Source organism: Pseudorca crassidens, chromosome 14 (genome assembly GCF_039906515.1).
Source record: "Pseudorca crassidens isolate mPseCra1 chromosome 14, mPseCra1.hap1, whole genome shotgun sequence".
NCBI lineage: Eukaryota > Metazoa > Chordata > Mammalia > Artiodactyla > Delphinidae > Pseudorca > Pseudorca crassidens.
The window spans coordinates 19,855,887-19,882,863 of record NC_090309.1 but is presented as its reverse complement, the minus strand read 5'-3'; the positions used below and the strand labels follow the sequence as shown (position 1 = coordinate 19,882,863).

The 26,977-nt window shown below is 43.6% G+C and overlaps 2 protein-coding genes and 1 non-coding gene across 5 annotated transcripts in view; 2 read left to right on the top strand and 1 right to left on the bottom strand.

Moving 5' to 3' along the window:
* The window catches only part of CTNNA2 (catenin alpha 2), a 1,189,124-nt gene that overhangs the window by 823,215 nt on the left and 338,932 nt on the right, over nucleotides 1–26,977 (top strand). The gene's annotated exons all lie outside the window — the stretch shown is intronic.
* LRRTM1 (leucine rich repeat transmembrane neuronal 1) lies at nucleotides 11,376–14,309 on the bottom strand. 2 transcript variants are annotated; one of them, XM_067704542.1, is made up of 2 exons: nucleotides 13,626–14,309; nucleotides 11,376–13,360 (listed from the first exon to the last, which is right to left on the bottom strand). In XM_067704542.1, the coding sequence occupies exon 2, from the start codon at nucleotides 13,299–13,301 to the stop codon at nucleotides 11,733–11,735; it is 1,569 nt and encodes a 522-aa protein (XP_067560643.1). In that variant the 5' UTR covers nucleotides 13,302–13,360; nucleotides 13,626–14,309; the 3' UTR covers nucleotides 11,376–11,732. The 2 variants fall into 2 exon arrangements, with proteins under 2 accessions (XP_067560643.1, XP_067560642.1); XM_067704541.1 differs by having other exon boundaries at nucleotides 13,630–14,309.
* Nucleotides 18,352–18,474, top strand: LOC137206289 (small nucleolar RNA SNORA72). Its single transcript, XR_010934603.1, has one exon. It is a non-coding gene; the product is annotated as a small nucleolar RNA SNORA72 (small nucleolar RNA).

Sequence of the window (26,977 nt, the reverse complement as noted above, 5' to 3'; positions counted from 1 at the left end):
TTTTTTGCGGTACGCGGGTCTCTCACTGTTGTGGCCTCTCCCGTTGCAGAGCACAGGCTCTGGACGCGCAGGCTCAGTGGCCATGGCTCACGGGCCCAGCCGCTCCACGGCATATGGGATCTTCCTGGACCGGGGCACGAACCCGCGTCCCCTGCATTGTCAGGCGGACTCTCAACCACTGCGCCACCAGGGAAGCCCTGATGCTTTAATTTTTTGTGATTTTTGTCTCTTCCCCATGTTAATCACTATCTATCTCAGCATTTCTCAAACTTCTTTTTTCATTCTCTCCCTCCAAGAGATTTTTTTGGACCTTTTTTTCCCAATTGTCCCCTCACTTTGAAATTTTAATACCACAGATATATTGTGTATCTGTTTATATACTGTCTACCATATGTATATGTGTACTTTATACATAAAACTAGTAAGATTTTGTTCATCCCCTTACGAGCCAATTTTTACTCCTTGGGTTCAGTATTACCCCTGTTGAGAATGCATTCCATAGCTCAAAACTATGAATTCAGTAAAAAAAAAATGTTTTAAAAGAAGGAGGAGGAAAGAAGAAAGAAAGGAAGGAAGGGAGGGAAGAGAGAAAACAAACAACAAACAATAAAACAAGTTAGCAAAGACACAAAACACTAAACTGAAAGTGGTCCTCAATTTCCCAATAGTTACAGCTTTTCCTGGTAGTATAGAGGCATGTGTTGGGGTTTCTTTGTGGCCAAAGTCTTTCCAAAATGCCCATCCAAAGCCGGTGCAGAGCATTCTTTAGTCATTCTGTGAGCAAATCACAAGGAACAGGCTGGGGCTTGGAACAGAATTACCTTTCAGGAACTAATTCCCTCGGAGCAAAATAGAGCATTTCCTCTGACCAAACATAATCTCTGTTTGTGGTGTTGGGCAGGTCTCTAAGGAGGAGGAGTGGAAGCTTCCCTTGGGGCACGTCTAATGAATTCATAACTTTACCTATTGATAAGCAACAGCAGTGGAGAATATATTGGAAATCACCCCTGCTTTCCTCCACACCCTGCCTACCAGATCAGAGAACTAAAAAAGCTGCCCAAAATTACTACTACAGATGAGAAAGGAAAAGCCAGGCAGGTGGCACTGACTTGCCCAAAGGCCAGCAGCCAAGTGACAAAGCTGGAACCTGGACTCTGCCTCATAACACATGAGCTCCTCTCCCAGAAGAGCGTCCACCTCAGACGTGTTCTCCTTTTGTTACACTTGCTTGAGCAGCATCAAACTGCGGCTGTTAGTACACAGAGAAAAAAACATCTTTAAATAAACACCAGCAAGTCTGTTACAGCTGAAGATGTATACTTAGTGTCTCGGGGGCCAGTGTGATTTAATATTGCCGATATTAAATAAAAGTTTGGGAGCTGGGTAACAATCGCAAACTGTGTAGTCTCTTTCCACCTTCAGGAATTGACTACAGAGAGCAAACAGCTCCGATGTGAAAGTGAGTTTTGCTGTATTGCCAAAGACCCACACAAATGATGCTTCCTTGAGCTGGCCGCCAGGCTTTGGTATGTGTGAAGGTAGAAGGCGGGGCCACAGCTGCATGGGTACATAGATGTCAGACACACACACGCATATTCCAGTGATGGGCTACATTCACCAGGACTGTCTGATCTCAGTGGCAAATCCAATTCAATTAAGAACCAGAAAAATGTCAAACATGGGTATCAAGGCTAAGGCCTGAGCCACTTGCAAAACTATAAAGGAAGAAACGTGTCTCTCTACCCTCAGACTTCACACTCTACCTCCTTAACTTCTCCTTCCAGACCCAGTGCTTTCAGGATCTCAGATTTTTGGGTAGTACCCTATCACAGAAGAAAATGGGGGTAACATGGCTTTGCAGCCCTGTAGGACTCAGCACCCCTGCCGGCTGTGTGACCTTGTTTTATTTATCTTTCATTATCTTTTATTAAAGCAAACCAAAGCCCCACTTATCTAGTACCTACCATGTACCAGGCACCCACTTTACAAAGAATATCTCATTTAATTCTCAATAATAACTTATTTAATTCTCCTAATAACCCTATCTCCATTTTATAGTTGAAGGAATTGAGTATCAGAAAGGTTAAGTAACTTGCCAAAGTCACTCAGCCAGAAGTAAACCCAAGCACTGTGTCTCCAGAATCAAGTTTGACCCCCCCTCACCACTAAGGTAAGTGACCTTGGGCAAGTCATTGAACCTCTCTAAACCTTAGTTTACCTGTCTGTAAAATGAGAATATTAATACTCCTCTGGACAAGGAAGGATAAAGGTTTGTTGCAGGGTTTAAATGAGAAAATGTTAAGGATTTAGCAGGTTGCCAGGCACCTTGTAAATACACTGTGTAATAAACATGTCCATTGCAGGGTGGGGGTGGTGGTGTTTGCCTTTCGTAAATGGATCAGGTTGAAGTGGAGGCCTCTCCTCCACACACCCATGATGAGTCTGGTGGACCTAGACTCTTACCACAGTCTTCTTGCTAATGCCTCACCTTCAAGTTAAATTGGTCTATTGCTCACTCAACAAACATTTCCTTAATCCCTGAACAAGAAATGTTGTGTCACTTTGATTGAATGAGTTGACCAATTCAATGAGAACTAAAAAATCTGAGTGATGCGTTACCTTTAGTTGCAGTTCAGTGATGACGTGATTCCTTCTCTTTTTCCTTACAGTATGTTTGTTCTTTTCTCTTTGCACCTTTATGATTTTTGAAATAGTGTACAAAAAAGGATAAAAAGAGAAATTGAGATAAAAATGACCTGGACAGAAAGCAAAAGAGTGAGGCTGAATTCCAAGAAGGACCATTACTTTTAGAATAAAACCCATGCACACACACACAGACACAGTTGCAGGGAAGTATAGATTTCACAGCAAATGCAATCACTATGGAGCAGACAGTGAGACAAAATCACAGAGTGTGTGGTTGTCCTGCAGCTGAGGGACAAATGACAAGATTGCCTTGGCCAGCCAAAGACAGATTGTTGCATTATTCCATTAATTTTGTGTAGCTTGGCTTTTCCAGACCTTTCTGTGGCAGACTAATCCAGCTCTCACTTGCCACTGACTGAGCCATCTCACTTTTATCCAAGTCTGCCTAGAATATCTCTGAGATAGAGGTCCCTGCCACACATAGTTTGCAGTATTGAGAACTCTTAACTGAAGATAAACACACTGATGGTGAACATTTAGTAATACATGATTTCTAAAGAGGACATTGGTTTAAGGAGATAAAATATGCTGGAAGATTCAGTCTTTATCCTGGCTTTATTTTAAGTCCCATAAACTGTTGGCAGATCTGAGCTTACATATGAGCAATTGCCTGTGTTGTTTCATTTGAGAGGAACAAGGAAGGATCTCCTCTCCAAATATACATCACCCAGTGTTTCAGTACCTTCAATTCTAGCATTAGAACAATTTCCTTAGGTTATTCCCCCAAAAGATCTATTTTAAACTGCAAGAATTTCTGGGCAAAATAGGTATCAAGATCCATCCATCCATTTTCTACTAGCATTTAGTTTTCACATCCTTTAAAGAGTTGCTGGTAAAGAAGTTGATGGCAGTAGGCTGAATGGAAAGGGAACATTTTGATGTTCGCTATTTGGGAAGGGTTGGCATGTATTTGGAAGTCTCTGAGGCATCATGGAGGCTCCTGTGGAAATGAGAAGGGGAGGGGGCTTGAGGGGGGCACCAAATGGGCAGTAGTGAGACTGTGATGCCAAATTTTGTCATTGCCAGACTCTGGCTGGTGAGGGAGAAGGTATAGGAGTATGAGTGCAATGTGTTCTCCAGGACTCCTGCTGGAAGACTTACTGAGGTTTGTACTTTGAGCAAGGCCAGCCATGTCTCATCGCAACCAATCAGAGAAGGAAAGGGAAATGACGGAGGAGGACACAGAATTTAGAAGACGCAGTTCCAGGTGCTAGGCCTTGACCTTCGGCAAGCTACTTAACCTCTTCTGATCTGAGTCTTCTTGTCTAAAAGATGGCACAAGTTTGTGTCTGCCTTTTGTGATTGTTGGGAGAATTAAAGTAAATAAAATAATTGTAAAGAATACTTAGTAAACTATAGAACACTCAGAAACAAATGACAAGCCCATGTATGCTTGTACATCTTTCTCACAAAATCAGCCCCACCTGGAGGAGTCAGTGAGGCTGGGGCCTCCGCACTTAACGCTGACCCCCATCCACCAGCTCACAATGCTTTCTTAAAGAGCTGCAGTCTGACTTGTGGATCTTACAGATTGCTGAGCTACAAATGTGGCGATACTTGTGACCCTCTAGCTCAGTGTTTCCCAAATTTGACTGAACTTTACAATCACCTGCGAAGTTTTAAAACATAACCTCACCAAAGCCACGCTCCAGATCAATTAAATCCACATCTCTGTGGGAGGGACCCAGGCATCAATATTTGTTAAAGCTCCCAAGTGCTTTCAATGTGCAGTCAGGGTGGAGAAGCATTTTCCTAGCTGAGCAAAAGAAAGAAGGATGCAACTAGAAAATTATCTTTTTTCTCATAAAGCAGAGAGAAAAATGGCTTCCCAACATGACATTGATAAGAAGCCAATAGCCAACCTGGTAGAGCAGAGTCAGGAAAGAAACGATTAAAAAGGGTTGTGGAGTAGAGTTGGTGTATCACAGCCACTCCCGATGATTATTCGATCAATATAAAGCACAAATCTTGAAACTCTCTCCCCTCTTGCTCTCTTTCTTTCCTCTCTCTTCCCCTCTCCCCCCACCTTCCAACCTTGACTTTTACTTTTCCCACCTCTCCCTTTCTCCATCCCTCCCCCTTGCTCTCATTTTACTAAAGGGCTCTGAACCCCTAGTTTTCATTGTAGCCACTTACTCAGATCTAGTAAGTTATTTCAGGAGTCCTGTGCCAACGTTTGCCTGTACTTCTTCCCTGCCCCCACCCTCCACCGCAGTGGCTTCTTCAGCCATTTTACTGGTCCTGCTTCATGACAGTTCCCTGTGTCTCCCCATCTCACGTGTGGGTGAGTGTGAGTGTGTGTCCTCTCTAGGGTTTCCTTTCATCTTCCTGCACGTTCTAAAAACCCCATTTTCCACCCACACTTGCCCGTGCTTTCTCATCTGTTTTCCAGCATACCCACATCCCTTTCTGAAGCCCTGGTCTCTTTGTGAATTTTTATCTACCATTACACGTTCACATGCAGTCAAGCCTGATGAATCAGAATATTTGGGGAATGGGAATTCAGGGGAATTTTAATTTTCTGTTTAAGTGGCACTAGCTTGAAACCAGTTTTGTTTTATTGTCGGGGAAAATGATGAAATAGAAGCCTAGAACCCGAAGGGTCCTTAGGGAATACCTGGATGAACCCTCCCAAAGGCAGAGAGAGAGGCTGTCTGCAGTTAGGATGACTACCAGTTGGACCCAAGGCCTGTGAGTACCAGCTCCAGGTCTAAAGACCATCTCTCCTGACTTCAAGACCGGGGTTCTTTCAGAGCACTCTCTCGACATAGCCTGCAGAATTGTTGATTAACCAGGACCAATCAAAAGTAAGTTGCATTTTTGAAGTGAACTCTCTAGTTCTCTCCTAATGTCATAGGCCCATAAATGTCACTCATCAATATGGTCTGCCTGGCCCCAAATGCCTTTCAGTTTGTGATGCCTGCATCTCTAGACCATCCTGCTTCTAAGGTCTGAAATCATGGCCCTGATTAATATGTCCACCACTCACTAGACTAAGCAGATTGATTTTTATTTTGGCTGCACCACATGGTCTATGGGATCTTAGTTCCTCAACCAGGGATCAAACCCATGCCCCCTGAGTTGGAAGTGCGGAGTCTTAACCACTGGACCTCCAGGGCAGTCCCAGCACATTGATTTTTCAAATGAAAGCCCATTCCCACCTTGGAGACATTCCAGGCTTGGCTGGAGAAGGGGAAAAGCCCAGACATCAGAACACCTACTGAAAGGAATATCAAGTTTCTCATTTTCCTTCTTGTTAATTAAATATCCATTGTTAACTCAATTTTTTTTTCTGTTTCCTAAATGAGGTATTGCCAGAGAAAAAGTGGGTCAGTGGAGGGCTCTGACGGGTTTTGTCCCAGTTAATTTAAGTTTTGCCATATGTTGTTTGAGAAGCGTGTGCTAGCTACGGGTCCTCGCGCCGATTAGCAGCCAACCTGAGGGGTTTTCTTTAGACTTCCAATCCTCTTGCAAGAGAGGAAGGTTAAAAGGCAACAGAGCTGGGTGAACGAATCCAAGCAAAGCTGGAACGCAGCTTGTTGGTGTCAATGGCCTCATTACTCTATACCAGGGAGCAGAGTTTCTGAAACTCGGCACCCTTGACATTTTAGGGTAAATGATTCCTTGTTGAGGGGGCCTTCCTGTACATTGTGGGGTGCTCAGCGGGATCCATGAGCTCTACTCACTGGATGCTGGTAGCATCCCACCCCCAAGCATGAAAATCACAAATGTTTCTGGACATTACATTGATTGGGTGGCAGATCTGCCCCTGGTTGAGACCCACCACCATAGAGACATAGCCCATTTAATGACCAAGAGGGGTCATTAAATAAATCCTCAACAGTAATATATGAACACCTGGAAGACCTTAGTCTCTCTGAGTCCAAAATCCTCTGGTTAGTGGTTGGACTGGATGATTAACTGAACTTTGAGCTCCTGGAAGCCTGTGAGAGGTCTCCTCTGTTGGCAGAGTCCTGCATGACCCGATTACCAGAGGCCAGAGCAAACAAAGTCATGATGAAAATTCCTGGATTCAAGCATTGCACCCATGTCATCCACCAAGAATAGGGTGAGCATGTACCCTTAGCCCAGGCTAGCCCTAGGGTCTTTGCTGGTTAGAGCAGTGGAGGAGGCAACCATTCAAGGAAATTAGAAACAGGGTATAGTTAAAAGGACACCAGACTGAATGTCCTGTGCTTCCAATTACTAGCTGTACAAAAACACTCAACCTCTCTAGGCCTCAGGTTCCTCATGTAAAGATAAGGTCTAGATAAAGGCTCACATACCAAGTAACCATTCAATAAATGTATTTTCTCCGTCTCGTTTACAACCCTGACTAAGCCTTAAGGACGTAATAGCCAGGCTTCTGCTTTGAGCAAAAAACTGTAAACTGTGTCCAGATGAGGAAGGCCAGGAGATGGGGCCCAGTCACAGGAGGAAGAATTCTGCCTGCAGGATCCCTGGAAAAAAAATTGAGTAGAGCAATTTTTAATGGAGAAATGTTTTGTAACCCTGAGGTGGAACTCCTTAGTTAGGTGCATGCTCTGTAAAGAATGCTTTGCTGGCTCTTACCACTAGGTAGCAGGCATACACCCTTCTATGGAATGAGGAGCTCAGAAGATCCCCAACCTGCAGAGCCTCTACCACTCGTCAACTAATGCCTGAAAATACCATCAGCCACCTCAGTCCTTTACACCTTGTGATTGATTTTATCAGATCCTTTTGTGAGTAAAAGTTTGATCATGGAAGAAGAAAGCAGGAGGATAATTAATGCTGGAGGGATTAATTTTATAATATGATCATGTGTATGTTGTTATATGTGTGGTTATATATATATATATATATACATACATACATGACAATGTAGTATGTGTGACTATTACATGTCATTTTATGTCATTTACGTATATGTATGTATGTATGTGTATATCCCTAAACTTCTCCCAAAATATATCTCAGGAGCCTAATAGTCATATTCCAATTAACTCCTTGCTATTTGATATTCCATCCATGGCAAGCCCAAATCAACCAACATAACCACCTATCTAGAGGATATAATTGATGCTTATTTTGACTACCCTGAAACATTATAATACCCATTCTCCAAAGCATATAGATTCTGGCCTCTTGATAATGTTCTCTGTGAGAAGGGTATCTGATGCCTTTCATGATCCCAGGATGTGTGATCCCCCAGTGCTTCCTTCTACACGGCTGCACCAGACAGAATAAGTGCCGAACTTGCTGACAAGTCGATTAATGTAACCCAGCAACACAGGAGGCCCCTAAGCCCTCCAGTGATCTGTGTGCAGTTGCTCAGGAAACTTGAGAGAAATAACAGGTAGTGTTTGCCCCTCTAATGACTTACACGTACTCATAAACGTGTTGTTGATGCTAAGTCATACCGAATGTCTCCTTCCTGAAGGCAGGGGAAAAAAGGTAAGGCACTCTTAGACTTTGAAGAGCTTGAGAGAATATTAAACATGAATTTTAAAAGTTTCCTTTTACTGGAATAACCTTTTCTTTATGACGGCAACTTTGCAGTCTTGAGAGCCTGGGCTGGCTGGTGGTCTCAACTATCAGGGCTGGAGTCTGAGCCCCAGGGGCTGCGTTTCCTCAGAGTGAAGGCCAACGGATGGGTTTCATTTAACCTGCTCACTCTGGTACCACCTAAAAAAAAAAAAAAAAACTATTGGGGCTAAGGCTGGTCTGAGAGTGTCATTTGAAAGGACTTTTTTTTCTATATAAATATTTGAGAAACCTCTATACTAGGGCTGAACTTTAATCAGCTGGGAAGGTACTGCAAATGGAGGCTTAATCCATCACAATGCCCAGGAAGAGACAATGCCCAGGTCTTAAATTCCTTCCAGACAGCACAGGACAAGGAGATCAGCCCCCTCTGAGGGAAGAACAACAACAAAAAGGGCGCTACACCTTTAAAAAATCAGATTGTCTTTTAAATGCTCAGTAGTTTCCTTAGAGGGGGTCAGACAGAGCAAGTTTCTTGAAGCTTAAAGATCAATTAATTTAAGAAAGAAAAGATTTCAAGTGTCATAAAACCTTAGTTAAATCTACCAATTTCCCTCATTCTTGCCTTCCCCCACCTGCTGCCATTCTCCAAAGCAAGAGGTGCAGGAGCATGAAATGATGTGAGCTAAATTTCTGTTTGTGTAGGAAACATATTTCCTTGCCTATAAAGGCACACAGCACAGAGACAGTCAGACACACACACACACACACACACACAAACAAATTAAGAACACAGTATTCATGACCATCATTTGTTCTCCAGGTCTCAGGTTACAGAGTCCTGTTTACAATAGTATTTCATTAGATTTACTGGACTTCAGATCTTCTACATATGTGGGTTTTAGTCATACGGTGGGTAGGGGTGGCAGCAGCAAATACCAAAGCATGATTATTCTCTAGCTTTTTTTCATGGCCACATTTACAAAAGAAGAATAAAGAGGGAAAAAGTCTTAGAGATAGGAGAGAAATTCTCCAGTTTCCAATATCCATATTTCTAGGGGGTAGGATGGATCTGTGCTTCTGATGTTTGCCAATAAGGTTTTGCTTCTGGAAGCTTTCCCTGTAAGCACACCAACACCGCCCTTAATGCACCAAGCCAGAGCAGCTTTTGGCACTGGATTTCAGGAACCTTCCTAGGAGCACATCAAATCCATGGAATCCAAGGATTGAATTGAATCCTTCAGTTGCACAATTGGGGGATTTTTTCTTTTTTTCCAGAAAAGGTCTTTTGTCTCCTAGAGGAGGTCTCTTTATTGAGGTTTCATTATAGATGTTCCTGCAGTCCCTGCCCTCCAAGTGAGATGCTGTTTACAATGGCATTCCCAAATGATCATTCTTAGACTAAATCCAAAACCCCCTCAAAGTTATCAAAGCGTCTCTCTTCTAGAACATTACTAGTTTAAATGGGTGTTGCGTGCATGGTATGTGTCATAAAGTCATGTTTTAATTATAAACAAAATAAGATGAAGTTTCCTGGTCAGAGAAAATGAGATTATGGGGGGGGTGTGCGCACGCGCGCGCACGCACGCCCACGCGCACCCACGCGTCTGTGCGTGTGTAAGAAGCTCTCCACCAAGGCTTAACATCTTAGAGACATTTGCAAAATATTTCTCTTGAAAGAACCTCTTAGAAGCAGTATTTTTAGGCATACTGGGTTCTCCATTGGTAGAAGAGAAATCTACTAACAACCCTCAGATTAAGTAAACCTCCTGGTGATGCCATTCTGCATTTCAAACAGCTGATTGTGCCTTTTTAGGTAGGTGGCCGGAGGCATTTGCATTTTGGGAGAGGGTGGTGTATGTTTTCTCCCGCCATCCCTCTTCCTGTTATTCAGACTTGGCTCTCCCTCCCAAAAGAAAAGGAAAAAAGAAAGATGCCAGTCTGTAAGATCATTCAGAGGGGTGAGCACCTGAGTTTGAGAAAAACTTCTGGACATGGACAACATTAGCTCACCAGCTGTCACTCATGACAGTTTATTTCAATCACACATTTGCTTAAATTGCTAGCTAGTGAAAGACCATCACACATACTCCTCCCCTGTCCCTTCCCCACATCGCCACCTGCTACCACTCTTGAATTTAGTTCAATAAACAACCCACACCTCTGTGGACCTGGAAACCTATGAGGTTGGGAAGGGGAAATCACTGACCCCAACACAGAAAAAAACTAAGACAACACAGGAAAGCAGGCATCACACAACAGGGCAATCTGAAGAGAGGCAGCTTTTCTGTCCTGGGTTAACAAATTATTCCTGTTTCAGTAACATTGGAACATAGGATCAAAAGCTCATTTTCCCCATCCCACCGCACCCCCATCACTTCTGTATCCTGTCTGCCCCTAAAGTCTCCTGCTACAAGCAGCACCCAGGGAGGAGTTCAGCCCAGGGTAGGATTTTCCCACTGTTCCCCAGAGCAACTAGGAATGTGCTGTCACTGCTGAGAGCCTCAGCTTGCTGCAGTCTTACCAATATGCTCCAGAAAGCACAGTTTTCATCACCGAACATTTGTATTCCGCCTTATTTCCCTGAGTCAGACCACAGAGAGCAGATGAGGGTCTTTCACTTGAGAGAGTATGGAAAAGGGAACAAATGCTACTAAGTCTGGTGAATCAAAGGCGTAGGAGAATAGTGAACCAGTGGCATTTGGGGGTGAGATTTTGAATCGATTTGAAAGATGCTTGTATTAAGTGCAAAAATGTTTCCTGCTCATAAGAAAAACTGTGTGGCACTGCCTTTTAAAAAGCATTTGCAATGATCTCTGCCTTAAAGGCTGAGCAAGGATGCTCAGTCCTCAGTCTGCCTTTCAATTGCTTTGAAGTGGCTAGATTGCACTGCACCCCCCACCCCCAAATATAATATAAAGGGTCTTGCTTTTTTCAGTCCTTAATCATGTGGGGTACATCCACCTGATAAGCTGTTTGTCCTTCTTAATGTTTCAAAATGAGCCTGGCTACTTCTGAATTTCTGGATTTTCCCTGTGGCCACTAGATCACCCCTACACACACACACACACACACACACACACACACACACACACACACACACACACATACACACACGGTGGGGGGAGGAAATTCTAACTGTTGCTTCACTCTTAACCAGGTAACAATTCATTTAGGTTACACCAGTCTGTAAAAACTGTAAATGCTATTTTATTTTAAACATTTTAAGTTTACAAAAAAAAAATCAATGATTGGTACCTTTTTACACTCTCAGATTCCTGAATATGGACAGATCTTCAAAGGGAGGAAGGAGTTCTCATATGAAATTTAAGATAGACTGTCCTGAAGGTTGTGGGGTGGGGTTTTGTTGTGTTTTATCTCGTTTTTGTTTTTAAGACACAATAAAGCTAAAATGTCAAGTCTCTGGGAGAGATCCCCTTGCGGTTTCAGTCAAGGAGCATATCAGAGCACAGACAGGAGACCCCAGCCTGGTGCTTGCCGGCCCGCCCCGGCTGTCCAGGCATATTTGGTAGCGCACGGGTTGGGAGCCACTGGGACAATCACACCTCGCATTCCCTGGCGGGCTGCTGGTGGCAGGTACACGAGCCATACTCGTTGATGATGACCAGGGCTCCCTCAATGTGGTTCGGTTTGTAATCAACGTAGTATTCCTGGGCAGACATGGCAGCCATCTGATGCATGGTCTGTTTCTGCTTTTGCTTCCTGCGCTGCGTCACAAAGCACTGTCTGAGCTGCCTGAGACTGGCTGGGAAGCACTTCCAAGAGACATAGAGCACCAGGACCACGATGAGGAAGGAGAAAATGAGGGCCATGGTACCGGTGACCACCTTGTGAATCTGCACAGCGTTCTCGGCGTGTTCGCCGCCGGGGAGGGCCACGGTAGCCAGCTCAGGCGTGCTGTCGGGCTGCCCCTCCCTGCCGTCAGCGAGAGTGGTGGCCGGGCCGGCGGGGGATCCCAGGTCGCTGCGGTTGGTGACGGCGGAGAGCAGGTGGCCGCTGGTGGGCTCGGCCCCCTCCTCACACAGGTGGAAAGCGTACACTGCGTCCAGGACGTCCTCGCCCTGTGCGTACTCGGGGCTGGCGCACTGCAAGTTGCCATCGTAGCGCCCCTGGAAGTTGCTGAGCCACGAAGCCAGGGCGCACACGTTGCGCCCACAGTCCCAGAGGTTCCCGGCCAGGGTGACGCTCGTCAGCGACTTCCAGGAGTTGAGGATACGGGGCTCGATGTAGGTGAGACGGTTGGAGTCCAGCTGCAGGGACTGGAGGTGTGGCACGGTCTCGAACACATGGGGCTCCATGTACTCGATCTCGTTGCCCGACAGGTCCATTTTCTCCAGGTTCCATACCCAGTCCAGTGAGCTGACCACAATGGCCACCTTGTTCCTCCTCAGGCAGAGCGAGTGCAGGGAGATGAGGCGGGGGAAGTGGGCAAAGTTCACCTTGACCAAGTCGTTGTGCTCCAGGTGCAGCTCGGTGAGCTTGAACAAGCCGGCGAAAGAGTTGCGCGCCAGACTCTTGAGCTGATTGTATCCGATGTCGAGAAACTTGAGGCTGCGGCAGTCCTGGAAGATGCGCACGGGCACGAACTGGATGGCGTTGGCCCGCATGTGCAGCGTGGTGAGCTTCCGCAGCCCGTGGAAGAGATCGGGCGCGAGCGCCTGCAGCTTGTTGTACGAGAGGTCCACGCTGCGCAGGTTGGGCATGGGCCGGAAGGTGGTGTTGGCCAGTTGGGTGATCTGGTTGGAACTCAGTGTGAGTTCCTTAACTCGGCGCAGTTTCTGAAAGGCGTCCCCCTGCACCGAGCAGATGTGATTGTGATCCAGATAGAGCCACGTGAGCTGCATTAACCCCGTGAACTGGCCGGCGCGCAGCTCCGAGAGGCTGTTGTAGCGCAGGGACAAGCCCAGCAGGCCGGACAGGTTGTGGGGCGCCTCGGTGAGGTTGAGCGCCTCGCAGTACAGCAGCCGCCCCTCGCACCGGCACAGCTGCGGGCACCCGCTGGGGGCGGCGGGCAGCATCTGAAAGCAGGCCCCCAGCAAACACAAGACCACCCCCGAGGGCCTCCTCAGCAGCCAGTATAGACAGAGACCGAGCAGCAGGAAATCCATTAGCGAGAATCTTTCCAGAGAGGCTGGAGAATGTCCATTGGAAGCGCTCGGTCAGAAATCTACATCATATTTTATTCCGAGGGAGGGGGAGCGGGGGAGGGGGAGAAAAGGGCAAAAATCAAATAAATACATTGAAATAAAGCAGGACCCCCCCTCCCCAAAGCCACACGTTCACCTCTAAGCATGCAGAAAGCTGGGCAGCATAGAAAGTTCACAGCCACGTAAAGATCAAAGAGATGGTGATTTGGTCCATGTTAGATGCTGCAGCAAAGGGAGGAAAAAAAAAAAATCTTCGGGAAAGAATTTAATTAAAAAGTGTCTTACCCACCCTTTTCCAGAGAGTGACAACCTCCATTCAGCTGCTCCCTTTGTGTGCAGGCTAATTATATGCAGGGCGAGAGAAGACCCCTCTGTGTTTCCGAGGCAGCCCCGGTCCGCGGCCGGCGGATCTGGCAGGCGCACAATGTCTCACTTTGCTGCTCCGCTCGGGGCTGCAAGGGCGGCCGGCGAGGCGGGGAGGCGACTTCTAGGACCCGCAAGTTTCCCAACTGCGTGCGGGAGCCGGGGCTTCGCCTTCCTGCCGCTGTCCTTTCCCTCTGCAGTTCGGACTGTGACGTTGTGGGGAAAAAAAACCTCCAAACTCGGGGCTCGCGACTCCCCAGGATTTGACAGTCTGGTTAATGTCCGTCATTGGAAAGGACCACTGACCGGCGCCACCTTTTGCTCCGCGGAGACAGCCTGCCATTCGCGCCCGGGGCGGCTGCGGAGAGCGGGCTTGCTCATGCTTTGCGGGCGGCGGGGAGGTGCGGGCGGCGGGCGGCTCGGGTGGCGACGCTGGGAGCGGGGAGCGGCGCCCGGCGCCCGGGCTCCTTCCCTCCGCCAGGCAGTGTGAGGCGCGAGCTTGCACCGGCACCTACTGCTCACTGAGTGTCGTAAGCTGCTCACGATTGTGCGTCTTCCCGGAGCACCTCAGACATGGGCAGATTGAAAAGGGGTGGGCAGAAAACCAACATTCTCCAGAGCCACTAAAGTAATATATGTTCTTTGATGAAATGGAAATAACTTTCAGCTTTTTGGTCCATATTTCCAAAAAGAAAAAAAAAAAAAAAAAAAGGAGGGGGGATGGAGGTTTGGAAAAGCATCATCAACGACAAGAGATTTCCAAGTGGGAGACTGAAATATTCTGTTCCGCCCTCCCCTTCCCTTCGGGGAACGTTCCCCCCTCCCCCTTTAAAGCTGTCTACGTGTAAGAGATACGTAGGAATCTGTAGAGAAATCAACATTTGGTCCTTTGCTTTAGAAAAGCAACTTGAGAGAAGCTAGAGGAAAGCAATGATTGTGGGGATTTGGCTGAGATTTTTCTTTTTTCCCTTGCGGGCACTGGAGTTCTGCAGTCAGCCAGCAATTTTAGGTGGTGGGTGGGGGAATGCTTTCCAAACTCAGCGGATTTGGAAAGCCATCCTGGTCCTGGCGGTAGACCTAGAGTGGCAGAAACCTATGTCTGTGTACAGGGAGTTTTTCTTGCCCGAGATCCCTCTGGGGCTTCACCAGTCTCCATAGATGTCTGTGGGGTCCCGGGTGGATTAAAGAAAGATTCTAATGTCTGACACCGGGAGGGCTGACCCTGACGTGCTACTCATGGTGATTACAGAACCCTGCAGTACACTCCGCTCCAGGAGAATGTGCGAGAGGATGAGAGGAGAAGGGGTAGTTTAAACCCTCATGAAGCCTACCCCTTTCTATATATACACCCAGTACTTAATCTTTGAGACTGTTACTAAATTGTATCATCTGAGCATGAAGAGGTCTTAGCCTGATTATTTCCATTAACACTCACTTATGGATGGGCTCCTTAAGTTTCTTATGTTGAGCTCTGTCTTGTTCCAACTGGTCTGGAGAGGGTCTGCATTGCTGTTGTCAGGGACCTGTTGGTCATCTGTTTAAAAAAAAAAAAGAGAGAAACCCGGCTGGAAGTGAGTGGATAAGCCTACCTTCTTGACAAATATGCCCAAGGAGGCAATAGGGAGAATCCAATGTGAATTTCCAGCTCCTCACTTCTAATTCCCATCATATCTGACTCTTAGGAACTGAAAATAAGTGGGCATTATCTATAGTTGTGCTCTCATTGATAAGAATGAGGTGGATTACCAAAGCTCCAGGGTTGGACTGGCTTTGGACAAATAACTAAGTTGCTCCTTACATTCAAGCTAAAGACACTACTAACCAGTGGAATCAAAGTCACCAAAGACTAGTAGTACTTTTCAGGAAAAGTTTTATGAACAGGGGCATGAATCATTCCGTTTCGTATTCCTCTGAGCTCTGGCCTGGTCATTCATCTCTGAGATGCATCCTTCAATTGGAAAGAAAACAAAGCTGAAATGTCCTAGACATCACATGCTGTCTTAGGAGCTAAAAGAGACATTAGAAAATCTGAATTTTGCACATGACGAAACTGAGGTACAGAGACATCGGGTGATTATCCGAGGTCTCACAGCTTGTTACTGGCACAGATAGGTTATTTTCTGTCTCGCACCAAAGTGGTGGCCTTCCTTTCCCATTCTTGATGGTCAGCTCTCCAGCCCTCTTGCCTCCTGCCTGACTCTGGACTGGGCACTGGCACCTCCAGGGTGCTGCGGAACACTTTAACAGACAGACAATTTCACCATCATCAAGTGTTTTCACCTCTTGCCAAGATAATTATTCCTCACAGCAAGCCGGCTGATTGAGCCATAAACTCTAAAGGGTTGGGGAGCTGGGGCAGGCAGGGGTAAACATTGGCCAACCATTCAGCAAGTATTGTGAGTACAAGCCACCCAATCCCCATGGCTGCTAGGAAGAAAATTCTCCTAATGCAGGCAGCTTGCAAAGTGGTGCTAGAGCCTGCCAAATGGGCAAGAAGAGGTCCCACTTTGGATGTCACTTGATTTGTAGAGCTGGTACAGAGGCAGAGAAGAGTTGAGTGTTGGCAAGAAGGAAGGAAAATAAAATTAAATTCACTGCATTTATATGTGAGCTTTCTTCTAAGTATGATCCTCAAAACGTAGAAGATATGTCTAGGCTGTAATTAAAAAATACATATGTACATATATATATTGCTTTTCACATTATTATCCTGCAAATCATTTCATCTGGATGGTATCTTTAAATCTTTCCCACTTCTAATGTGGCAAGTTTGCATCTTTTCTACGGTTTTAAACCCCTTGGCAGAACCGTATACATTAACAGATTGAAATGAGCTTTATTGAAATTTAGCTATTCTAAGTCATCTAAGTTGCAGAATCCCAATTTATTATGTATTTAAAGCATACCAGCCCTGATTAAATCAATGCAAATTAGGTTAAATAAGAACAACATGAATCAAGTGTTTCAGCAAAGTTGAGTCGAGAAACGACAACTTTTGAGTCACCAGAGCAGGCTGATATAGCTGGTGTTCATGAGTTTTAATGTCATGCCTCTTAGGGTCCAACACACTAAAAAGTAAAAAAAAGGAAAGAGCTCACATAAACTTCTTTCTTTCCTCATGTTTGATCTCTCATAACTCTTTACCTCTCTTGTGAGAACATCTAATGCATCAGGCTGTAATGTGACGATTGTGTACATACATGATCAATCTCTTTTTCTGGGCTAAGCACAGGTTTCTGTCGGTAAATGTCTTCTCCTTCAGCGTCAGATGCTGATGAGAGATATTTTACACACTTTAAAAACACCCTTGTTATTTTCCGTGTTTGTATGGGGAAAGATATTTAGCATGTCTTGCTGAACTGCCATAGTAGCTGGGCAAGAAAGGCACCTCAAGCCATTAGGCCAACATGTGATTGGGGAGTGGGGTAAGAAAGGATAAGAATCTTGAAAACATGGACTCAGCAAATGGGAAGGAACTCAGGGGTACGTGAAGTATGGATCTGATTGCCAAAACACAATCTGGAACTAAGAGGTGGAAGAGCAAGCTCGATGCAGTTGGAGAGGCCAGAAGTATAGTTTGGAGGAGGGAGAGGTAATTAATTCCTCCTCTTCTAAACCTTATACTGATACATTAACCTTTGCATAATAAACCCTCCTTGCTTCTTCTTGGTACTTTATGTTGTGATGGGGTGCTAGGGGGGGTGGTCACATACAGTTTTTTTTTTTTTTTTCTTGAAATGTTGTACCTCTCCCATTTCATCTCAACTGAAGGCCACCTCCAATTCATTTATTTGAGTCAAAATAGTTTGTGAACATGGAGGTGCAAGTGACAAAAGTCTGAAATGAGCATGCATTCTGAGGATTGGCCGTCCAATAGTCATCTTCGACAGTGTTCAAGGAAAGACAAATTCAAGTGGTGATTTTAATGTTCTGTCATTGCTTGCTCCAGCCTGGACCTTGGTCTTTATGTGGTTGTCTTTACTTTTCAGCAGTGAGCACTGGCTTTTCTTTAAAAGGAAACGTTTAGATGTAGGGGAGGAGGGTGGGAGTCACAATTTCAAAAGGAGAGAATTAACTCTGTTGTTCCTGTGGGCACACAGCATATAACTGGCCTTTTACAGAGCACCTCTGAAGATGTATATGGGGCCAAAGGGTGAGGGTTGTAAGGTTTCTCTCGGGAGATCCACTTAGGAGGAACACATTAAAAAAAGGTCATTTTTCTTATCAAACTTATCCTCCTCTTAAGGTAGTGATATGGATAGCACTAAGGCAACACCTAACATCTTGCATTGATATTAAGTCATGGGAGTAAACCAAAGAAATGCAATTACTTAGTGCTTTCCTCCTGGAGCTTTAGGTAGGGAAGAGCAGCAGACACTGAGAGACTTAGCCGGTAATAATTATATATGGCCCAGTGCTTGAGAGTAAATGTCTCTAGAACATACAAATGTGAAAAGCTGACAGGTCAAATGGGACCAGTGAAGGAAGTAAAGTGTATGAAGTAGTTTAAGGACTCAAGGCTCACTGACTGGAGAGATGGTCATCGTGAAGGCATACCTACGATGGGGAACTGAAATGCATATATCATGATGAGTGGATTAATTCCCTAGTTCTCTGGGGGAAGAAGATATACAGGGACAAATGGAATCTGTGTTGGGAGAGGAAGGAAGTTGGTAAAGGGCTTCCAAACATTCGCTATATTAAGACCATCCATTGGTCCCCAGACCTAGTTCTTTCCCTAGGCCTGGTTTTATAAATATTGGTGATAAACCAAGTCTGCTTTGTATGATACATCTTATGTGGGAAGTGTGTGTGACTTTAGGTATGTGACCAACCTTGAGAAATGACAGCACAGCTAGTGTAATAACTTTTGAAGATAACCATTGTTAATTGGATGATTACCATTTGCCATTAAATGAACTGTAAATTTTTTTTTAAAAGGGCTTCCAATGCTATACTGAAAATTTTAGTTTGCTGTATTCTTCTAGCCTCTAAGACTGAACACCTTAGGGTTATCTTTGACTTTTGTAATAAATACCTGGGTTAGTTCCTGAGGCCTGTTCTGCTGTCCTGGGCCCCTCTCTACAAGCTTCCTCTGCACTGCCATGTGCTCTGATCATGCCATATTATACCTAACTGCTGTATATACTCTCTCCGTCTTTGCTTGCCTTCATTCTAGCCATCCTTCAAGGCTGATGTCAAATTTCCTCTATGACTTTTTTTTTTTCTTGCCCACGCCACGCAGCATGTAGGATCCTAGTTCCCTGACCAGGGATCGAACCCATGTCCCCTGCAGTGGAAGCACAGAGTCTTAACCACTGGAGTGACAGGCAAGTTCCCTTCTATGACTTCTTAACTGATTCCCATGTAAAGTGATCTCTTATTCTTCTGAACTATATAAGCAGCTTACCTTTACCAATACTGCTCCTGTGTGGTTCACTTTATATGAGTGTGGCAGCCATTTCTAATTATAGTATTTTAGAACTGAATGGGACCTTAACATCTTGGAGATTAGGAATAAAAAGACTTCAGCTGGGGTTCCTTGCTTTTCCATTTTCTCTCAGTTTGATCCTACACAGGTCACTCCATTATCAGTGAAATAGGACCAAGGATGGCTATCTTAAAGGATTCTTGGGGAAAATTCAATGATATCATGTATATTCGAATTTTGCAACTTGAAAATATAAGCATAGGACTAGCAGGCCTGGAGCATGTTAGAAAGGCAGAAGTTTAGGGTGTCTTCCTAGACCCATTGAATCAAATCTGCATTTTACCATTAGTTCCAGGTTAAAATTAAATTTTAAGAAGCACTCTGTTGGAGCACTCACAAATTCTATCCTGAAAAAGTAACTCAAGTATCATTAATTTCCTAGTTTATAATTCAGGAATTGAAGGGCCAGAAATGTTAAGTGATTGCCCAAGATGGGTGCTAGAATTTGGACAAAAACCTCATGTCTTCTGAATCTTGTTCTCTGTCCTATTAGATTTCAAACACGTAGAATGCGAAGTCTGTGTCTATCTCAGTACTTAGCACTTAGTAGGGCTCTTAATAAAGTTTGGTTTTACTGTTGGTAAGGCAGTAAGTATAGAGAGCCCTTGTACATGCTAGCCTTAGGCAGTTCCTGGCTTATATTACACCTCAGTTTTCTTATCACTGTCAATCTGTATGTATTTCTCATGGATGTCTAAGTGTTACCTTTTTATTATAGAAAAATGAAAAATGGGAGAAAAAAGCAAGAAAAAATATTTTAAATGAAGATTGTCACCTAAAATTCAACCACCTGGAGATAAACTATTAAGTTTTGGGTACATATTCTTTTAGAATTTTACTATTTCACATATATCTATATTTTCTAAAAATATGATAACATTATACATATTACTTTGTAACTATTTTTTTTCATTGTTGATATATTCCCATATCCAGAATACAAATTGATAGGATCATCTTCAATGGCTACAGACCATTCTATTTATTTTACCCATCTCCCTTTTTTACCAATTATGTTGTTTATGGTTTTTAGCTCTTATGAAATGACTGGGATGAACTTCCTCATACATATACTACTATAGACTGGATGTTTGTGCCCCCCCAGAATTCATATATTGAAACCTAATCCCCAATGTGATGGTATTCGGAGGTGGGGCCTGCCAGAGGTTATTAGGTCACGAGACTGGAGCCCTCATGAATGAGATTGGTGCTCTTATAAAAGAGACCCAGAGAGCTCTCAGGCCCTTTCTGTCATGTGAGGACACAGTGAGAATACGGATGTCCATGAACTAGGAGGCAGATACCGAATCTGTAGGTGCCTTGACATTGGACTTCCAAGCCTGCAGAACTGTGAGAAAGAAATGTTTGTTGTTTAACAACCAAGTCTATGGTAGTTTGTTATAGCAGCCTGAACAGACTAGGACATATACCCTTGCACATTTAGGCAACTGTGTCTTTAAATTTTAATTCCAGAAGTAGTATTGGTATTCAAAGAGTGGGGAGTTTTAAAAGACTTTCAATACAGAAGGCCAGATTATCCTCCTGAAAGGTTGTACATATTTCACCCTCAATATCTCTTTTGCTGCTTTCTTCTTCTCCTTGAGAAACTCCATTACAACACAGATAGAAACATCTTTTGGTTCCCTTTCCTTCATCTGGCTGGGGCACCGACTGAGATCCCTGTCGGAATCTGTTCTTGGTGCCTTGGAACCATCCTTCCTTCCCATTGCTATTTCCTCCCTCCTTCCTGAAGAGGCAGGTGGAGGCTTGGGCTTTGGGGTCTTCAGTGTTCCTTCTGGGAGCTCACGAGCATTTCATTGCCACATCTTATTAAGTGACCGTCTAGCCAAATTATTTTTGCAAAGGTGTTAATGTCTGAAAATAGTTTAATGCCGTGTTACTTAAAATACTCTGTGGAGGTAAGAATGTTTAAATATATTTGTGAAATGCACTAGACTCTGTTCTTTGCTATTCACAACACACTATCTCAATCACGAGAAATCTTGTTTTTCATGGTTTCACCCACTTATTTGGGACATCTGTTAACGTCAAACCAATGTGCCAAAACAGCTTAGGAAGCATTTATTTAATTGTAAACCCATAGGTATATTTGACTTTAACTTGGCTCTCACCATACCAAGAAGTGATTCTAAGGTTTAGATCTCAAACACTGTAACAGGATGCTGGTGCAAGAATCAGTTCTCTGTCAGGCCCCAAGAATTTATGGGGATAGCCAGACAACTATAGTTCTTCTGCTTGGTATTAGCAAGTCTTACCTCCTCATCCTAGCCACAAGTAATGGAACCAATTTGATTCTGTAGTAAGTTCTGTCCCTGATACATCTTGGCATTTAATTATCTTGTTTTCCAGATGTTGCTAATTTTGTCTTTACAGGTAAAATGAAATTCCTTAAGGAAAGACTTGTTATTTTCCTGCTTTTAGTCTCCTTTAATATCTACCTCTAAAGATGTGAAAGACTATCATATATGAGAAACCATATACAAAGAGCATTGGAATTGCCACATTACAGTGATAAACCTGCCCCCTTTCCTCTTAGTGCAGTCTGGTACAGTGCTGGCTTTGTAGAGATTCTTGTTGAATCGACTTTATTAACTGGTTTGAATTCTTGCCTAATCAATAGCCTGGGGAATCTGAGCTAAATATAAAAAGCCTTTATATTACATTGACGTATAGGCACAAATTATTAACCCAGGAAGGTGCAAACTTTCGAAGTCACACACATTAATACCATTTATATGTGGCTTCATTTCACAGATCTAGTTTGTATAGGAAATCCCCCACCATCCATGAGCAGTGAGCCTTCTGTAGTAAATTAACCAGTTGGATGCATTTATGTCTTTATTCCATCATCTCCCATTCTCTGGAACCACTTCTTAATCTCTCACAGGCACCTTGAGAATACCTTTTAATAATTTAGCATAAATGTCTGTTGCTGTTCTTATTTTTTTTCGTTAGTTTGAGTCAAATGGAGATTTAGCTGATGAGATAAAGTTAGATAAAATGTGGGGCCTGCCTTAGGTATTCTTAGATCTGGAGTGGAGGTGATGGGTAACAAGGCAGTATGATTCATGCTATGGCAGAGATGTAAGCAAGAACTGGGATTGGAGAGATTTCTCTAGCTAATTGAGCAAGGACAGTCAGAGGAGGTGGGAGAAAAGGAGGAGGGGTTGACCAGATAGACAGAGGGAGGCCACTCCGGTCAGTAGGCAAAGTCTGTGAAAAAACTACAGGGGCTTCTGAGATGCTTATGGTGTCTGGAGCACAGGAATGAAAGAGAGGGGATTGTGGAGAGATGAGACTGGAGTGTTAGCTCAGAGCCAGATTGGGAAGACCTTCAACCTGGATTATGATTTCCAAAATGTGGGTACAAGGAATATAATCCTGATGATGGTCTTGAACACGAAGGGCAGGGAAAAGGATACTGAAATCAAGGAGAGCAGCTGGGAGCTTCCCATATCTGCCCAAGTGAGATATTGTGTGAGGCTGACTATATTAACATGAGAGATGGACATGACAGGATAAGTACAAAAATAGTTTTGCAATGGGATTGACAATCTTTTAAATGGTGCTTTTTCCAAGAAACAATTTAAGATGATTTCAATGAATGGATTGATTTAGGGTAGATGGGAGGAAAGGAAGAATAAGATGTGAAAGAAAACTCTAACTTATAGAGCTAAGAGTAAGCAGTTAACCCTGGCGGTCCAGTGGTTAGGACTCCGAGCTCTCACTGCCGAGGGCCTGGGTTCAATCCCTGGTTGGGGAACTAAGATGCCACAAGCTGTGAGGTGCAGCCAAATGAATAAATAAAAAATAAGAGTAAGCAGTTAAAGATGTGGACAGAGGTTACATCTGGATCTAAAGATCAGGGAATCCCTGGAACGTGCTTGGTAGTTATAGTGGTCGCAGTATATGCAAATCCTCAGCGAGAAAGATGAGAATACAGCTGATGTACAATCAGAGGCCTTTGCAGTCTGGTAAGGTGCTGTGATGTGGGAAGCAGCTGGGTGATAGGGAATATATGGCCTGTGCTATCTGCAAAGTACATGGTTTGATTAAAGGCTTTCAAATTCTAATTTTTAAGAATCCTATGCTATTCATAAGCAAGTGACACTGCAGGCGTTATTCAGCTTGTGGAATACCAGTTTGAAAAGCTTCTTTTAACGTGATGATTCTCAACGTGGAAGAATAGGAGGGAGCAGAGGAGGTGGAGGTCACTTCAATAGGAGGCACAAAGTAAGGAACACTGCCCAAGTCCGTAGTGAGCAGCTTTTAATATATAGTCATGGCCATGAGACTGTGAGTAATAGGTATTTCACATGGCTGTGAAAAAGAAAAAATATGGTGGAGATTGACAGGTTTTGAGATGAGCCCAGATGGTCAAGGACCATCAACATTGGGAGAGGCTGCCCAACAGTGAGTAAACCTGCAAAGGAACAGTGCAACACCAGTGCTGTCTGTCTAAGGACTCTGGGTCAAAGACTGGCTGATGTTGAGTCCTTCCCCCAAGAGGGTTTGCCATTGACATCTCATATCAGTGTAAGATCATTCCTTTGTAATTGAGCCTAGCATTACCTTCTCAAACATGAAACAGGTGAGGGCTGGAGATCATGTCCTTCAGAATGTAATTCTGTATTTGCATCTTAGCAGAAGAATTGAGACACTGAATAACTTACTGCAAGGAACTTTTGAAATTTCTGACTCTGTGCTAGGCTAAAACAGTGTTCTGCCATTTACAAACTGTGTGACCTGGGCACGTGACTTAACTTCTAAACAGGAGGATTCAACATAGTAAAATACAAGGTAAAAATAAATTTAATTATAATATAGAAAAATAGTTCAAATTCTATTGCAGTAACTACTGATATCCATTTCTATTATATGAGACCAAAATTATACCACATAGAATGAAGACGAGAAGGAAAAAGAATCATAAGCACAAATGGTGTTATGCACCTCTGACTTAAACTCTTATTGCTCCTTCTTAAGTATCAGTTCATATCTTAGAGGCTGCATGAAAAAAATAAAACAAAGCCAACAAACAAAAACCTTGGTGGTTAAAACAACAATCATTTTATTTAGCTCATGGTCCTGTGTGTTGGGTCAGATCTTCTGTATAAGCCAGCTTGACTGTGGTTAACTGGAGAATTAGCTGGAGACTGTATAACCTAGGATGGCTTCACTCAAAGGGATGGCGATTGGCAGGCTGTTAGCAGGGGGACTTTGCTTCTCTTCCATGCGGTCTGTCATCCTCCAGAAGGCTAGCTCTGGTGCAACTGTGTGGTGATTGAAGGATTCTAAGAGCAGCGAGAGACTGCAAGTCTCAGTGCACAAGTACTTTTCAGCTCTTGCCTCCAGCAGGTTGCTATTGTCTGTTGTCCAAAGCTAGTCATGTGGTCATCCTGACTCAAAGAAAGGAGAAAGAGGCTTCATCTCTGCATGGATGAGGAAGAATTTTGGGTCATTTTTGTAGGTTAAATAAAATAGTACTGGCTTAATGTTACTATAACTGTTAAGTACAATACTAAATGCTCTAAAGTGATTTTTATTTCTCAAGCCACGTGACCCAAACAGCATCATCCTTAAACACAAGGACCAGCGGAACAAGCATCACCTAGAGCTTGTTAGAAATGCAGACTCTCAGACTCCACCCAAGATAGACTTGAATTAGAATCTACATTTTTACAAGATTCCTAGGTGATTCATAAGCCCGGTAAGGTTTTAGAAGCACTGTGTCTTTTCTCTGTTCCTCATAATTCCCTTTCCTAGGTTGCTATGTTCTCCTGTTGAGTGATAGATCTTTGATTTTTAAAGGTGCCAGAACTGTTTCCTCTGTACAATTGAAACAGAACAAACACAGGCTTAAACAGTAAAACGGGTTGCCTCACAGCATGAGAGAGAGGGTATAACATTTTTCTGCTCAATTGTCCTTTGCCTATAAAAATAGAAATTTAAAATTAAAATAACCGTACATAAATATTAAAGAATATTGTATTTAACTGGGAAGAACCATTTAGATGTTAGAACAATTTTTAAAGTAGAAACAGCTAGGCACACACTTATTTAAACTGAACTTTTATATTCCTGAGCAGTTGCTTAACTGGATCTTGGTTTTCTGAAGGTTGAAAGATTGATGCTCCAATCTTAAGACCACAAGTTAAATATCTCTAGGAAATGTACAGGTCCCTAGGTACTGTTAGGCCTTTATACAAGTAATAAGACCAATGGACCTTATTAAGCTTCTAGCATGTGCAAGTCACTGGTCTAAGTCCAGCATTACTGTAGTTTGTTGGATTCCCTTCATTTCGGACCCCAGAAGTGAGGCAGGGGAGTATGTAGGAGAGGCTAAGCTTTCCACGATACAAGTTTATTTCACCAGGCTGAGGACAGACATGGGCATCTAAAGGACCTAAAGCTTTTCTCAACTTTTGACTTTGTTTTAAGTGAAGGAACCTGGTTACAATGACCAACACTCTCCTTTAGTTTGCCTTTCACCTCAAGGCTGAACAGAAAAAGAGAGAGGAGAGAGAGAGAGAGAAATTTTCCACTAAAGCCTACTGCTGTCATTCTGTATGAAGTCTGATTTGGGTATTTGCTCTTTTCAGAAGAGGATTACTTATTCTTTGAAGCTATAACTAATACTGTTTTCAATGTATATGCTTTGGGGCCCTGTTCTTGTCAATCAATCAGCCCACCAGTTAGGAGTTAACAAATATCTGTTGAGCACTTAACATATGCAGGCATATTCTAGTCTCTGAATAAGACTGAGTAACTTTGTAAGCAAACAGACATATAAGGTAATTTTTAGATACCGAATAGCTAGGGAAAGTTAAAATAGAGCCATGTGGATGAGGGAAATTGAGGGAAGGGGCCTACTTTATCTAAGGTTAGGCAATGCCTCCTTGAGGAGGTGACATTTGAGTTGAAACCTGAATAATGAGTAAGAGGGAGCCAATTAAAGCTCCAGGAGATGTGAACTCCAAGGAGAGGGAATAGCAAGAGCCAAGGCCCTAAGGCCAAAACAAGCCTATGTTCATGAACGTGTGAAATAGCTAGCATGCTGGATCCTGTGTGATGGAATTGGAGACACAAGAGGAATGTTGAACACAAGATAACCTCCTTAGAGGGTTAAATATCTATATTTAAATATCTATATTTATAGTAATAACCCTGTATGGGTAATTACTTATTTTAAAGATAGCTCATTCTCTGAATGAATTTAATTTCATCTACCTGATTTCAGTATAATCGGTGTTTGAAGGATGCCTACAAATTTGAAATGTTTTTAATGGAATTCAACCACTTCCTTTCAGTGCAATTGCCTAACAAGGGCTGATGGATACCAACCATTTTATTATTGTTGTTTTTGTTTCAAACAACGAAATAGTTGTTTCACAAAGTGCAACAGGCATATTGCCAAACTTGCCACATCCCTTTGAGCCCAAAGTTTGTTTCATTACATAATATGGTGAATAGTACATCTCTCCTATAGTTGTTATGAACATTGCAAAGGCTTCCGAAATCTTTTTGAGATCCAAGTGTACCGCTCAGGATATTATTCAACCAATGTGGAAAGGAAAGTACTGTTTACTTTGATGGTTTTGCTCTTTCAGAAACCCTGAGAGCTGAAAAAGGAAAGCAATACTGTGTGACTTTGTTGATGTGGCTATAGTAAGGCTGTATCTGGGTCTCCAGTTCCAGGATTCTGTCTACTCTGTTTCCATTGCCAGCTAGAACATCATTCCAGCTGTCATAAGCATTCTTG